Source organism: Mesitornis unicolor, unplaced genomic scaffold (genome assembly GCF_000695765.1).
Source record: "Mesitornis unicolor isolate BGI_N332 unplaced genomic scaffold, ASM69576v1 scaffold20739, whole genome shotgun sequence".
Lineage (NCBI taxonomy): Eukaryota > Metazoa > Chordata > Aves > Mesitornithiformes > Mesitornithidae > Mesitornis > Mesitornis unicolor.
The window spans coordinates 1-15,010 of NW_010208272.1; the positions used below are offsets into that span (position 1 = coordinate 1).

The following is a 15,010-nucleotide window of genomic DNA, read 5'->3' on the forward strand; positions in this document are numbered from 1 at the left end:
TTTTATATGTATTTTATATATATAAAAGTCCTTGTGGCACTAAGGCAGATGAGGAAATTTTTAGATGTGCATTGGTGAAGGAAAAGCTGTAATGTTGTGGTAAAGGGTTAGGGTTAGGTATGTTCTAACATATGGTTTGTCAGAAGCTGTAGACTGTACAGGGCCTGTGGTAAGTTTAACTTACAGCATTTTATGTTGTCAGGCTGTAACTGCTGCGGGAACATAGCAATGATCTGAGATGTGTGCTGCTGTGCAACCTCAAGGGAGGTTGTAGAGAGGTGGGTGCTGGTCTCTTCTCCCAGGTGATGGGGGATAGAACAAGGGGAAACGGCACCAAGCTGTGCCAAGGGAGGTTCAGGTTAGAGATAAGGAGGAAGTTCTTTACTGAGAGGGTCGTCAGAAGCTGGAACAGGCTGCCCAGGGAGGTGGTGGAGTCACCATCCCTGGATGTGTTTAAAGAGCGGGTAGATGAGGTACTTAGGGATATGGTTTAGGGGGTAGACAGGAGTGGTTGGACGTGATGATCTCAGAGGGCTTTTCCAACCGAGTGATTCTGTGATTCTGTGATACAACGTGTGTGTAATGCACCCTTGTTTCCCCTATAGGATCACTGCCATTACCAGGGGGTCGTGGAGGGGACCCTGGACTCCATGGTTGCTGTCAGCACGTGCTCGGGGCTCAGGTATCGTGTTTGTGTCCCTGTGGTTGTGGCAGCCGCAAAAAAAGCTGAACCTGACACCGGGTCCTTGCTCTGATTTTAACTACTGCTCAGCTGGGCAGGGTCCACTGACCCGGGCCAAGCTCAGTCGTGTTTGCCTTTGTGTGGTGTCTTTTATTCACATAGAGTTAATAGGTATTTGAAATACCATTAAATAAGTGGACTGATGCAGTTTGTTATCAGGGTACGGTAAGTTGTTCTTTGACACAAATTCCGGCTTATTTTCTAATTTGCATAGATGGTCACTGCACAGAACTGTACGGAGAGCAAAAATGGGGTCAAACACCAGTCATTGAGCTTCACAAAATTGGCCCTAACGCTTGTGCACTTCAGATTTGATTGGAAGTTTTCTCCGCTTTGAGCTAATTTCCATATGTTCTGGGACGTTGTTTTTCTGCAGTGCCGTGTCGGACACCAGACTGGCAGTAGTGCATTTGAACTAAAGCACTTCTGCGTAAGGCTTGTGGTTCAATTTCTGGGGCATTGCAGACTCTTACAGAAACACGTAGTGTGCTGTGTTTGTGAAGGCCCTGCCCAGTGAAAGGCTGCTTTCACTGACATGAGGCACGCTGTTCTGCAAGGACTGAGATATAGATATGCCCTTGGTTATCAAAGAATGACTGCTCCTTTGTTTCGCTGTAAAAACGTGGGTAGCTGTGCTCTGTGCTTAATGCAAGGATTTCTCACGCTGCTGTGTTTTAGGGGCTTGGTGACAATAGGGAACATCACCTATGGGATCGAGCCCATGGATTCCTCTCCTGGCTCTCAGCACATCTTGTATCGGTTGGAAAACGTGAAGAAGGAGCCCACGTCGTGTGGGGTGGCCACCGAGGACCACGCAGAGGAGGAGGGTCACCATCCCACCATGGCTCAGCTGCTGCGGGTGAGTGCTCCTGTTTGCCCCGCAGGCCCTGTAACGGGTTTGGGGGGCTCAGCTGGGAACTTGGAAGCAGCTTAGCAGATTTCCTGGGGCTTAGCACATACCAAAAGGTTTCTGATCCAGGGGCCTTTCTGCGCTGCTGGAGAGCTCGGTTGCTTCAGCAAAGCTGCTGCAATTTCCTCTGCTTCTGCAGGCAGCCGTGAGAGTCGAGAGGCCAGATGGATTATTATGGGCAGAGCTTTTTGGGGTTTCCGAGGGCAGGAGCACTTCCCTCAGTGGTGGGGCTCATTAACAGAGTGTGGTGTCAGAAGCCAGCAGAATATTGTGGTGTTTATTCCATTTTCCTAACTGACAGAATCACAGCTTTGCGTGAGCGTCCCCCTTACCATTGAAAGATTGGCTGTACAGGAACAAGGCTGCAGTGAAGGCAGGAGTACCAAAACCACTGCTCTGCTCCGAGGTGGTTGGTGTTTGCTTGTGGGATCTTTCTCCTCCTTTATAAAAGCATTTGCTGCCTTTCCAGAGAACCCTGTGTGAAAACTGAAAAGGTCCCTTGCTTTTGAAACACGGGAAGCCTTTGTGCAGCTAAATTTTAGTGTAAAACACAGAGAAATTGTCATTGCATAGGATTGCACTTCTTGGTTTTGGCTTGTTTCTGCCTTGGCACAGCGTGCTCTGGGTGTGTCTCTCACAGCACCAGTTCTGTCCAGTAAAATAGGAGAGTCAGGATTTGTTTTGTTTACACTTGAATTAATAAAATTGAAGTTGTCTGAAACTCTTTTCCACAGAGAAAGAGAGCAGTCCTACACCAGACGAGATACGTGGAGCTGTTCATAGTTGTGGACAAAGAAAAGGTAGGGCTCGTGTGCTGCTGTGCCTTCCCTCTCCCCAGGGTTGGCTTGAGGAGCCCGGGGTCTCTGTTCCTCCCCAGTGGATCACTGAGAGGCACCAACACTTCAGCCATTAGTGAAGTCAATTAGGTCAGTACCCTGACCTAAAACTGAAGGCACGTGTTCTGTGCAGTGCTCTTGAAGAGTGAACTGTCAGGCATGGAGAAGTTTCTGTCAGCAAGAATCTAATAATGTAATGAAAACACAGAGAAAAACAACCTGCCTTTGTTTTCTCTTGACTATTGAGCTGTTGAGCAATGGGAGTGAAGGTGCTGCTGTCTTGATTAGCGTGTTCTGGACGGGACATGTGGGGCCAGGCAAAAATGTTTTCCATATTCCTGGTTTTGAAATGTTCTGTGTCTTTCTCTGCCCTTTGTCTTTATCTCTTCTCTTCGTGACCGAGTGTCTTGGTTTTGCAGTTCGAAGACTTTGGGAAGAGTGAGACAGAAGTGAGAGAGCACATGGTGCAGCTGGCAAACTTCCTGGACAGCGTAAGCTGAGTTCATCCAAGGGTTGTGCAGGGGAGCGGGGCTGCAGAGCGACGGCACCGTTTATTGGCAGTGGGCTTCGGTGGATGCATCCTGTGAAAGCTTTTCCACCACTGAATCCACCTGCAGTCATCGCACTCGAGACTTAATTTAGGGAACATTCAGCGAGTGACGGGGCAGATTGTTGAGATTATTGCAATTCTTGTGTATGTGCAAAGGTTGGAGAAGAAGCGTGTCTTTCAACGTGGCTGTTTCAGCCAATGCTGTTTGTTGGGATTGAGTCTCTGTTATTTCTGGTTTGGGATTTCTTACAGTGTGCCATTTCAGCATTGATCCTTTAGCTAATGAAAGTCTGAATTGCAGGGAAAATGCATTCTAAGAAGAGCATTAATCTCTTCTGGTGACTTGTTGTGTACTAACTGGTAAAAACAACAAGCCCAAACAGAAGAGGTCCGTTACTGCAATGAGGTGCGCAACGCCAGACAACTCGTTCTTACCTGAAGGCCTTCAGAAATGTTCCTCCGTTTTTCCCTTCCGCAGATGTACATCATGTTAAACATCCGCATTGTGCTGGTGGGTCTGGAGATCTGGAAGTACGAGAACATCATCAGCACAGACGGGGGCGCTGGGGACGTGCTGGCCAACTTTGTGCAGTGGCGGGAGAAGAATCTCGTCCTGCGCCGGAGACACGACAGCGCCCAGTTCGTGCTGTGAGTGGCGCCTCCCCCCCGCTCTTAAGCGGATTTGTTCTATTCCTGTCTGCTCGGCCGCGCGCTCGTATCGAGAGAAGCCGCTGCATTTCAGTGCGGTCTGCTGTGGCTTATGTACTTGTGAAAACATTCCAAGGCAGCCTAGGCATTTGTAGGGAGGTTTCTGTGGTGCTTGCATTCAGTGTCCCCTCTAACAAAGACATTGCTAAACGTCCATAAAATAGCAAATTCTTTTATTGTCCCACATGTCCTGCAATGTTTTATGTCGTGTTGTATAAAGCTTCTGTTCAGATAATCCTTTGTCAGCTTGCGTGCTGGTTAGACTTGTAATCTCAGGCTTTTCCCACTTGAAAATGAGCATAATTCTGGTGCAAAGTTGCATTTTAATGGAGCAGAAGTCTCTTCTGCGGTTGGCACCCAGAAGCTGTTGCTGTGGTTTGAGCTTTGACACGCGACGTTGACGTGTCAATCCCTGCTGCCTCAGCCCAGCTCAGCGCTGCAGGACGCGTGCCCCCGTGCACTTCCCGCTCCCGCAGATGGCGCGGGACTGAGGAAGTCCCTGCCCACAGCACCAGAAAGGGCAGAGCGAGGGCACGAGTGCGCGGAGCAGCGCCCAGCCTGCCCTTGGGTGAAGCCATAGCCCCCCTTCTGCAGAAGCTGGGAGCCCCTTCCCCTCCGAGGCAGAGCAGCTCTGCTCAGGTGATACGGCTGAAAAAAGAGTAATTATAAAATTTCTTACATGTGAGGTAAAATGTGGTGCATTGTGCTGTTGTTTCTGCACAGTTCTTAAAGCTTAAGTGCAAAGTGAAACAGTAGTGAGAAGGAAGTTGACAAGGAAAGAAATCTTGGGAGTTTGGCAGTGGCAGCGAGGCAGCCAACAGCCAAGTAAAACGAATGATCACAAGGGTGGACCGTTTAGCTCCTCATATTTGGAGGGAAGATGTGGAAGAGGATAACTTTCCCTGCAAACTCTTATCTTAATTTAAAAGAATAAAAGAACCAGGAACGGGAAGATAGAGCTGAAGGGGTACATTTGTACCCGCAGTCAGTAGCAGTGCTCCTGGCAGTGCTCGTTTTTAGGCTGGAAAGCTGGAAAGCGGCATTTAGTGCCTGGGCTGTGCTGTGGCAGCACCCTGTGTCAGTACTGATCACCTTTTCCCTATGCCTGCAGGAAGAAGGGGTTTGGTGGCACAGCTGGAATGGCCTACGTTGGGACTGTGTGCTCCAAGAGCCACGCGGGAGGCATCAACGTGGTGAGATATCCTTAGTGATGCTGCGAGTGTGATCCAGGCAGGGGTTTTGCTCTCCAGAAGTCTTCCTGAAGCACATAGTCTTTAATAACAAAGCTGAAGTGGTTTAGTGGGGGCTTTTATCTGGTCCCCAACCATTTCTGGTGTTTCCATGGTATCTGGATCACAATTTTTCTGTAGTCTTCCACATACTCTGCTCAGGGTCCCCTCTCCTCAGTGTGCATTTACACATCCTCTGCTCAGGGTCCCCTCTCCTCAGTGTGCAGCACTCGTGAGGAAGGGACAGGATCTCTCTGCTGGCATTTTAAGTGCCCCTGCCTTGGATGTACGTGGGTGTTCTCAAATCCGTGCTCTGGTGTTTGCCTGACCCCCTCTGACTCCTCGAGCAGCGCCGGTTGGCTGCCCCCTTTGTGTGAAATTGCAGAGCGCTAACGAACTGAGCTGCCAATCTCGGGTAGCTGCAGTCCCAGCAATCTTGTCTTCTTGGACTGCTGAAGAAGTACTGGAATTGGAGTTTGCATATCTAAGGAGATTTGGGCTGGTGTGGAGAGCTCTAGTTTTTATGTTGATGTTGCAGCTACACTGGAAAGCAGAGGCTGTTAGGTAGTGTCCCAGATATCTTCATCTAAGGGCTCTTATTGCTAAGCAAATGACATGGACTTGGCTGGAAAGCAGGCACAGTTGGTCTGAGAGTCCTGTTGATGTAGAGGCAGAATGACTGAGGTGTCTTTTTGGCACATAACTAAACCCTGACTCTCTCAATACAAGCTGTCTGCTAATTTTCTTCGGTTTTGCTCTTGGCAGTTTGGAAGAATCAGCATACAGATGTTTGCATCAATTATGGCTCACGAACTGGGACATAACCTGGGGATGAACCATGATGATGAACGCGTCTGTCACTGCGGAGCGAGCAGTTGCATTATGAGCTCTGGAGCATCGTAAGTAACTGATGACAGAGAAGGTGTTTTCTGAGGGTCCAAACCCCCCGCCCATGCGGTCAGGTTTTACAGATTGCTGTCATCTTCAGAGTGCTCTTGCAAGGAGCCGTGTCCTGTGCGCAGCTCATGGGAGAGCAAATGTTACCCCTGCTCTGCAAAGTGCTTGTGGGTTGGCTCAGTGTAACGATGCACTCACGTCTTGCAGAGGATCGAGGAACTTCAGCAGCTGCAGCGCAGAGGACTTTGAGAAGTTGACGCTCAACAAAGGGGGAAGCTGCCTGCTCAACGTTCCCAGGCCTGACGAAACCTACAGCATCCCGTACTGCGGGAACAGGCTGGTGGATGCTGGGGAGGAGTGCGACTGTGGTTCACCAAAGGTCAGTTGTTTGTGTGTCTCAAAGTGCTGCCAGGGTCGCCGTGGCTGGAGAGGGGCCTGTGCGATTTCTTGACGCTCACAGCTCTTCTCTCTGCAGGAATGTGAGAGTGATCCTTGCTGTGAACCTGGCACTTGCAGGCTCCGACCCAGTGCTCAATGTGCTTATGGCGACTGCTGTAAAAACTGCCAGGTAAGAGACTCAGCTGTAATATTCAGAAGTGTTCTTCCCCCCCAATAGGGCGAGTTGTCACGACGTACACAGCACCCACCAAGGGCCGCAGATCAGTGCCCTTTTTGCTGGGGCACATTGTGGGTCAGGTGCAGCATTCGCCTCTGCTGTAAGGTTTGCATTTTCTGATGTAGTTTCCCCTCTCCTCTCTCTTTAGCTCCTTCCTGGAGGAACCGAGTGTCGGGCGAGTAACAACGAGTGTGACCTTCCTGAGTACTGCAATGGCACGTCCCAGTTCTGCCAGCCGGACTTCACCGTGCAGAACGGCCACCCGTGCCACCACGAGGAAGCCTACTGCTACAACGGCGTTTGCCAGTACTACGACGCGCAGTGTCAGCACATCTTCGGCTCGAGTAAGGAAGAGTGCGGTGTCACAGTTCTTTCTAGGAGATGTAGCTGAAAGAAGACATGAAGTCGATTTAAAATAGATTTAGTTGTTTTTCCTTAAGAAAGACCTGTGGCAAAGAATTTTATGGCTCAGCCTTCACGCATCCTTCCTTTGTTACGTTTAATGCCACGCTGGTGATTCAAGTAGTAATTTTCTTGCACTGATCATTCCTGTTTCAATGGGGTTTCCAGTGTATAGGGCTGTGAAGAAGCCATGAAGTAATATCAGATGGTAAAACTGACTCAGTATTAAGTGACTGTTTTCCTCTCGTTTTAACCTTGGAACCTGTAGTGCTGACATTTTCACCTCTTTGTTGTCTTGATGAGTTCCTAAGCTCTCCGTGCTGTGTGGCAAACGCTAGGTGCAGCGGGGCGATGGCTCTGGGTAAAACAGATGTGGTGATGCGAGGTGTTTCTGGCCCTGTTTAACCTGGTTCCTCTCTCTGGGGGTGGGCTGTTGTTTGCAGAAGCCAAAGCTGCCCCCAGCATTTGTTTTGATGAAGTGAATTCCAAGGGTGACAGATTTGGCAACTGTGGTTTCCATGGCCATGACTACAAGAAATGCTCCAGCTGGTGAGTTAGCCCAGTGCGTCGAGTTGTTCCCAAATGTACCATTGAGAATCCTTGTTGGGGTGCTGTGGTGGTATTTTGTGCTGTTTTAGCAGACGCGTTGGGGATCCCATAGCAAACCTTTTTGACGTGTTTGCATCACGCTGAAACCACAGCGAGACGGCTTAGACAGGGCGTGTTTAATCCTAATTTCTGAAGCCGTTGTTAGCACTTAGCTGAAAGCCCCCACGCTTACACAGTGGTAAGTTTTCCCGACTGGCTTTAACATCAAAGTTGAAATGAGTGTGAAAGTTCAGACAGTTCTCCCGTAGCTGGGTTTGGAGCTCTCGGGCCGGTGCCGCAGTTTGCTGTGTGCACAATGTTCTGTTGCCTCGGGGAAACTGCGGCAAGGAGAGCTTGTTCCACATCCCCCGTCATCGATTGTTCATATCCTGAGGTGTTCGCCTACAGAAAAACAAGTAGCAAATGGCCTTGTTTCCTTTAATGTAAGGATCCCGACAGCTTGCAGGAGGAAGGGGGTCAATCCGTGCTCTTGCAGCGCTGCAGTGAGCCCCAGCTCAGTTTTGTTTGGCAAGCTGCCTCGATTTTCTTGTCAAGTAGCATCTTCCAGCAGACGGAAAAGATCATATGAAATGTGTGGTAGTCTTTTCCTCAGAATAAATTCAAGCGTCACTGCAGCGTTCGTGTGTTGATGTTGCAGGAATAGGAAGCTGCAATGTGAAAACGCGAACATGATGCCCGTCTTCGGGATCAAGCCTGCTATCATCCACACTCGCATTAAAGACACCAGGTGCTGGGGTGTCGATTTCCAGCTCGGCTCCGACGTCCCAGACCCGGGAATGGTGAATGAAGGCACCAAATGTGATAATGGAAAGGTAATTAATAATAATAACTAACAGCGTGGATAAAATTTCCAGCTGCTTTGTTTCCCGAGTGTTTACATCCATTAGGTTTTTTGGTGCCTGTAGTCAGTGCAAAACTGAGCGAGTCGTTGGTTCCCCACGCTGCCTTCTGCTGCAGTGCATGTGCAGGAAAATTGTAATGAGCCTTTCATTTAGAGATTAAGCGAAAGAAATTGAGTTGAAGAGCCAGACTCTTTGCTCTGTCAGTGAGCAGGAAGAGCGAGGCATGCACAAGTGCATTTAAAACAACTTTCAATTAAAATCCAACTAAAGTAAAAGGCCTGGGAGCTCAGCCCCAGTGGAGGAACGTGCATTCCACATGGCCTTACTGCGCACCATTTAATTGCTGTTCCTTTACATTCAGAGGAGAGACAAAGGCTTCCAGTGACCCCTCCTGAGAGGCCTTTTGTAGAGCTGTGTCTGTGTAGAGCTGGGGGTCACTGCTGGGAGCACAGCCGTGCCCGTGGCGGGGTGCGATGGCATCCTGGCTTACCCGTGTGCATCCCTGCATCCCCAGGTCTGCAGGCACTTCCAGTGCGTGAGCGTCTCCGTGCTGAACTACGACTGCGACGTGGAGCAGCAGTGCCACGGCCACGGGGTGAGTAGGGCACGAGCTGCTGCTCCTGCTGGAGCACCGAAACGTCTGGATGTATGGCTAAACCTGGCAATAATGTTGGCTATAGCTGGCAATGACTTCGGCTATACCTGGCAATAACGTTGGCTGTAACTGGCATTGTTTCTGCGTGAGGTCCTCTGGCGTCCTTGTTACGAGAACACGAGATGCTTAGAGCCAATGACCGTTCAAATTTATAAGCAGATTTTATTAATGGAAGGTCCCAGTTTGAGGCAGGTGCTCTGTAATTGTGCTTGATCAGCGGTGTTTATATACTCATCTGTTTTGCACTTGGGAAGCTTTTTACCATGCTCTGTTTTAAGCTGTGACTGATGTGGAATAAAGTGGTCGTGATGCTAGATGCAGTAATTTAAAAAATTAATTCTGTGGAGTTCCTGAGGATGGGTTTTGCTATAGAGAGCTGGGTTTTGGTGCTGTTAATGAGAAAAGTGCCTTTAACAGTCAGCAGAAATCAGACCTAGGTTGTGTAAGTTGAGCAAGTTTTAAAACTGAGCATAGTAACTCAATTTTTCTGTTTTGTTTAACTGTAAAACTCCATAAAATGCCTCTGGACAAGACAGCCTGTAACAGTATGAAAAAATTACTTGACAAAAGCTCTTCAGATGATGTTTTTTGCCAGGCAAGAATTCCCAGTTCCAGTATTACTAATGTAGTTTGAAACTGCATCTCGCAGAAGCCAAAAGCCCAGCTCTTTGTGCCGCTGGGACGGCCGCTCTCTGGAAGCTGACCCCGAGCAGCGCTGTGTGCGCTCAGTCATGTGAAGTCCCGAGACCTCAGGCCAAGGGCTGCTCAGAACTGACTCAGTGGGGCCACTGTGGACCTTCTCCGTGGCTACTGCATTTTAAATACTGGCTGTTCAGGTAGACCTTACCGTGGTGTTTGTGTTGTTTTGATTGCAGGTGTGCAATAACAACAGGAACTGCCACTGTGAAGCAGGCTGGGCCCCTCCTTACTGCGACACCAAAGGCTATGGAGGCAGCGTGGACAGCGGCCCCCCCTACAACGGCAAGTGCTTGTGGGGCATCTCCAGAGCTGTCCAGTCGCTATTATATTGATGTTTATTGTTTTGAGTGCAGACAGCATGTGCCATTTGGTGACAAATACAAACGTAGTCCTTGCCCCAAACAGCCTATGGTATAGAAGAGGGGTGTGTGATAAAGGAATGGGGAGATGCAGAGGTGTGTGACACCGTATTGTTTGCAGACTTCCAGTTCACTTCTGTTTTGTGTAGGGGAGGGAAGTCTGTGGGGGTTTAATGTAGTTTTTCCCCCAGGAGAGGTGCTAGGTCAGTGCTGGACGTGGAGGATGGTGTGTCTGTGTGCTTGGAAGATGTGAGTACCCATGTCTGAGTGTGAAGAGGGGGAAGACGGTGCCTGGGGCAGGGGAGCACAATTCATGCGAGTGGGAAGGCAAACTGAAAGGGGCTGTGGAGCTTGCTTCTCTCCCTGACAGTTTGGAGATGAAATGGGAAGCCAAATCTAAGCTATAATTTGGAGAAAATGTGTGCAGTGCCCATAAAGATGGGATTGATGCAGTTCCTTATGAGCTTGGAGATGGTTTTTCGTAGGATGGTGTGGCTTCGGGGGAAGCTAAACACTGTGCTGGTGCAATGACAGACTGGGGAATAACGCTGGAGCATGGACAGATGCCTCAAATCACCAGACACAAAAAGGGAAAGGCGTTTTTTGTACAGCCTGCATTGGAGAAACGTGCTGCATATGAAAATGTAGACTGTGAAGAGCCTGAGTTTGCCTACAGCAAACAACAGTAGGAGAAGAGGGAGATTTAGGATCAGACCAAGGGGCAGGAGCTCTGTTTTCCTCTCTTTCAGTTGAGCTCGTAAGGTCTTCACAGTAATGTAGTGAGAGAAAAATGGGGTATTGATCTAGTAATTCAACATGCTGTTACGGCCCAGGGCGTCGTGGCACTGCAGCTCTTTCATCTTTGACCAGACAATGCCTGGGGAAAGACAATCAGGAAAGAATATATTTGGGCATTTATCTTGCAGTCTCACTGGATTCTGTAGGTTTTTCTCCTGTGAGAAATGGAAAATAGTTCCAGAACCAATCCTACCAAATACTCAGTGCTACGGTGAGTCAAGGGGTGGTAACGCCCTGCGATGCTTTTCGTTTTGTCCCCATCAGACAAGGACACCTCGCTGAGGGATGGGCTGCTGGTCTTCTTCTTCCTGGTCCTCCCACTCCTTGTGGCCGCTGCTCTGGCATTTGCAAAACGAGACAGGCTGAAGCGAAGCTGCAGGAGGTTCATGTCACGCTGCCATTCGTAAGTGCGTTCACCTCTTCACCCTCTGCTCTGCCCTTTTGGAGCAGCCCATAGATGTCTGTGTGCACGAGCCAGTGTTGGAGTACGGGGACGGAGCCCAGTCCCAGGATGTCAGGCAAAGGCCCCTGCACCAAAAGACGCATGGAGCGTGCCCCTGGCAATGACAGAAGAGATAAAATTCCTCCTAAACAGAGGGAGCAGAAAGCTTTCTTTTCACCTTTGTTTGTTGTTGTGCATTGGTGATGGATTTTTTTATTTTTCGATCCCATCTTTGGTATAAAGTGGCAAAAAGAAGCTGTCAGAGTCCTAACCAGAAAATGGGTTGTGTTGTTTATTGGATTTGTGTCAAATACGACCTTCTCGACATCAGATATGTGCTAAGGCAGTGTGAATACACCTGCCAGGCTAGAAGTGCTTGGATTCGTGGCCTGCATCGTCTGTCGCGGTTATGTCCTGACACAGCCCCTGTCGGTTGGGTTTCAGGTCCCGTCAGTCACCACCTCCTCGAACGGCAGCGGAACTGCGCGACTGCCAGCACCGGGGCTTTTCACACGGCATGCCCTACGCTCCCGGAGCTGTTCCCATGGTAGGACAGATCGCTTCTCGCGGCTTCACTTGCTGTCTGGTACTCTGAAGTTACAGATGAAGGCAGTTTGTACAATTTTTGCCCTACTGAAAGCCTCAAAGCTACTTTATTCTTTAATTTCTGCAGACTGGGTTTTCTCATTGCTAGGAGGCAGAGAGGAGAATTATTTCTTGAGGTGTGTGGAGAGAACTCCTCTGTTTAAGCTTTTTTACAGGCTGTGCAGGCAGTTTACCTGCTTTGCTTCTCCCTTTTCCGTACACTGGGAGCAGCCCTTGCCAGCTCCGTAGCCCACTCCTCTGCAGACCGATTCTCTCTCTGATACCCTAGGCAGCCAAACCACATTTGCAGAACAAATCAGGCTTTTGTTGCGACCGGCCTTTGTGTTTTTTCCCAAAACACAGCACTTTTCAGACTTGCTTCTTTCTCCTGAGTTTCTCAGAAGGAAGGAGCAACTCTGACATTTTGGGGTTTGTTTGAATGTCACTAAGCCAATGAAACAAATACTTCACTTCCCCGTGTGCAGCTTTGTGAGCGTTCTCGTTGTGTTTCGTTGTAGGCTATGGAGCCAAACGCCTTTCCCGTCCCGTCGTACCCAGCCAACCAGCACCCTGCCTACCACCAGCCTTACTACCCCTCTCCGCAGTACCAGGCGCCGCAGCCACAGAAGCTGCCGACAAGGTTGGTTGGGTCACTGCAACTCCCTACGGGCAGTCGTGCTGACGTGCACGGATTGCCTTTCCCTTCGTCTCTGTAAGCATCGGGGTGTTTCATCACGCATCACACGCAGGCAGCACTGACTTTTCACTGGAAGAAGTTTCTCCCTCATTTCTCACTGTGGGACTGAGGTGCTTTTACCTGTGACATTTGTTTTACTCGCTGTCCTGGCCACGTTTTCATTAACAGATTTCAGACTGCTTTTCTAGGGCCAGATTAGCCCTGCATACGGGTGAATAAAATGCCTCCCAAAATACGCCGTCTAAAAAGAAATTACTCAGAAATGGTCATTTTGCTGATTTGTGAGCGTTATCGCCAAGTACAGGACCGTGTCCCATTAACTCTGAACAGAAAGTTCTCCTTTATTTGCCATTCTACTTTTTAATTGTATTTCTAAGACGTAGTCCCTATGCCATAAAACTTGTGAGCGCAGAAAGCGCAGGGTATCGGGGGGGTGCTCCGAAACAGCTCGTGTTGGTGGGAAACTCGTGGGGTCTTAACCGTTTTTCCCAGAGTGGTTTAAACAGACTGGGGTTCCCCAAGGATCTGGGGCAGTGGAAGCAGAGTCTGAGCGTGGCGTGTCCAAAATCAGTCCCAAATGTGGGAGTAGAGACTGGGAAGCAGGGGCAGTCCCTGCTGCACCGGTGCCGGGTGGGGGACGAGGGACGTGCGTTCCGGATGGGGTCACCCGCGCTGACCACGGCTTCTCTGTCCCCTCGCAGGCCACCGCCTCCGCAGCAGAAGTGTGCACCTCAGCGTCCTCCCCCGCCGCAGCAGAAGGGTTTACCTCAGGGACACTTCTTCCCTTCTCGACCGGCACCTTTGCCTCCCAAATAGCTGCTGGGGCCTCCCCGTGAGCCGAGCTGTTCCTGAGGCTGGAGTGGCAGTAATCCCGACGGAGCGGCCCGTGGTAATCCCGAAAGCCTTCCCTCTGCAGCCCGGGAGGAGGCGCCGAGATCTGGAAACCAGGAATGTAGAACTGCAAACGAAATACCTCGACCAAAGCCACCGGACCCGAGAACGCCCACCCCGTCCCCAGGTCTGTGCGAGCGGGGAGCGGGGCAGCCCTGGTTCAGTGATCTCCGAAATCAGCACTGGGGAGTTGCTTCTGGTGTCCCCGTTTCTGCGATGAGCCCCGGTAACGAGATTTGTCTGATTTGGTGTCGTCTGTCTGAGCGTGCAGTGAAGAGCTGAAGTCACCCCTGCCGTTCTCAGAACGAGGAGATCTGGCCAATTAATTTAAGCTTATTTCACACGGACTGGAAAACGTTTCCGCATCAATGGCACAAGTGAAATAAGGTATCAGAGGAAGAGAAACCCATTGTAAACATGTTTGTGCATGTATATACGTTTATGATGTGTAGTGATGCACTTAAATCCTCACTCTCGTGCTGGCTGACACTGAGCTGTGCTGTATGAGCACAACGTTCAGCGGTTTTAAGTTAGCGATTGTGCGTTGCTAAGTGAGAGTCCTGTACTAATTTCCACTAACACTACAAACGGGCAGTGAAAATCGAGGTACGAAAAGACACGGCCGTATTTTGGTTTTAATAAAGGGGGTGCTCTTAGGTTTTAATTGGGATCTAAAGCCTGGTTACCAGTCCCTGCAGAACACAGAGGCATTTTTGCTGCTCAGCCCCAGCACTTTACCCCAAGCCGCTGCCTGGCCCCGGTCCCAGAGCCATTTGGTGTCGCTCAGGATGCTCACAGAACTCGCTGCTGTTTCTGTGCTGGTTGAACTGGGTGTAAAACTCTGAAAAGGAGCGTTTGGAGCGGGATGGGGGCCTGGGTAGGAACCGCTGGTGGCCACACACACAAACCTCTTGCACAAACTTGCTAAAAGTGAAGTAAGTCCCAAAAAGAGCGCTTGGCTTTTTCACTCTGTGCTAGCCACCGAGTAGAGACTCGAGCTGTAAAATCCCCCATAATATTGCCAAAAAAATTATTTTCCTTTGTATATACATATAAAAATATATATATAGTGTTTGCATTTGCAGTAATAAAATACTTGAACTCCTGTGGTTTCCCATAAACTTAGACACTAACATATCTTATATGTTATTGTAACACTATTAAAATGCGTAAGACGTCTCCTAGAATATCACCAGATGTATTTGTGGGGTCTCCTGTCTGTCCTGAGATCATCACCTCCCAGTTTTCGCTGTGTCCCGCTCGGTTTGGGCCGTGGGTGACGATTCCCTGTGCAGCTCCTTGGGGCAGCCCGAGAGGAGGGAACCCGGGGAGAGGCCCTGCTCGGTTGTACCTGGAGCTGTTGGTGTGAACCAAACCTGTGCTGAAAACGGTGCCTTTTAATCGATAACGAGTTTTTGTACTTAGCAACACCGCAGGGTGCGGGGCAGCGGGGTTGGGAAGGCAGCGGTGTCGGTGAAGATGACTACTGACTTTGCTTTAAAGCCTGCGCCCGTCCCCGCCCGCGGGGCCCGGAGGAAGCCGC

The 15,010-nt window shown here is 49.8% G+C and overlaps 1 protein-coding gene across 1 annotated transcript; it reads left to right on the forward strand.

The window, feature by feature from the left end:
• Nucleotides 1-605: 605 nt before the first annotated feature.
• ADAM9 (ADAM metallopeptidase domain 9) lies at nucleotides 606-13,392 on the forward strand (the record flags this gene model as incomplete). Its single annotated transcript, XM_010192452.1, has 18 exons — nucleotides 606-682; nucleotides 1,421-1,601; nucleotides 2,387-2,452; nucleotides 2,908-2,979; nucleotides 3,517-3,686; nucleotides 4,858-4,939; nucleotides 5,741-5,874; nucleotides 6,080-6,251; nucleotides 6,348-6,440; nucleotides 6,637-6,832; nucleotides 7,334-7,439; nucleotides 8,137-8,311; nucleotides 8,856-8,936; nucleotides 9,872-9,977; nucleotides 11,117-11,255; nucleotides 11,739-11,841; nucleotides 12,398-12,519; nucleotides 13,278-13,392. Coding segments are annotated over 18 exons (2,190 nt in total), but the record flags the coding sequence as incomplete, so codon positions are not given.
• Nucleotides 13,393-15,010: the final 1,618 nt, after the last annotated feature.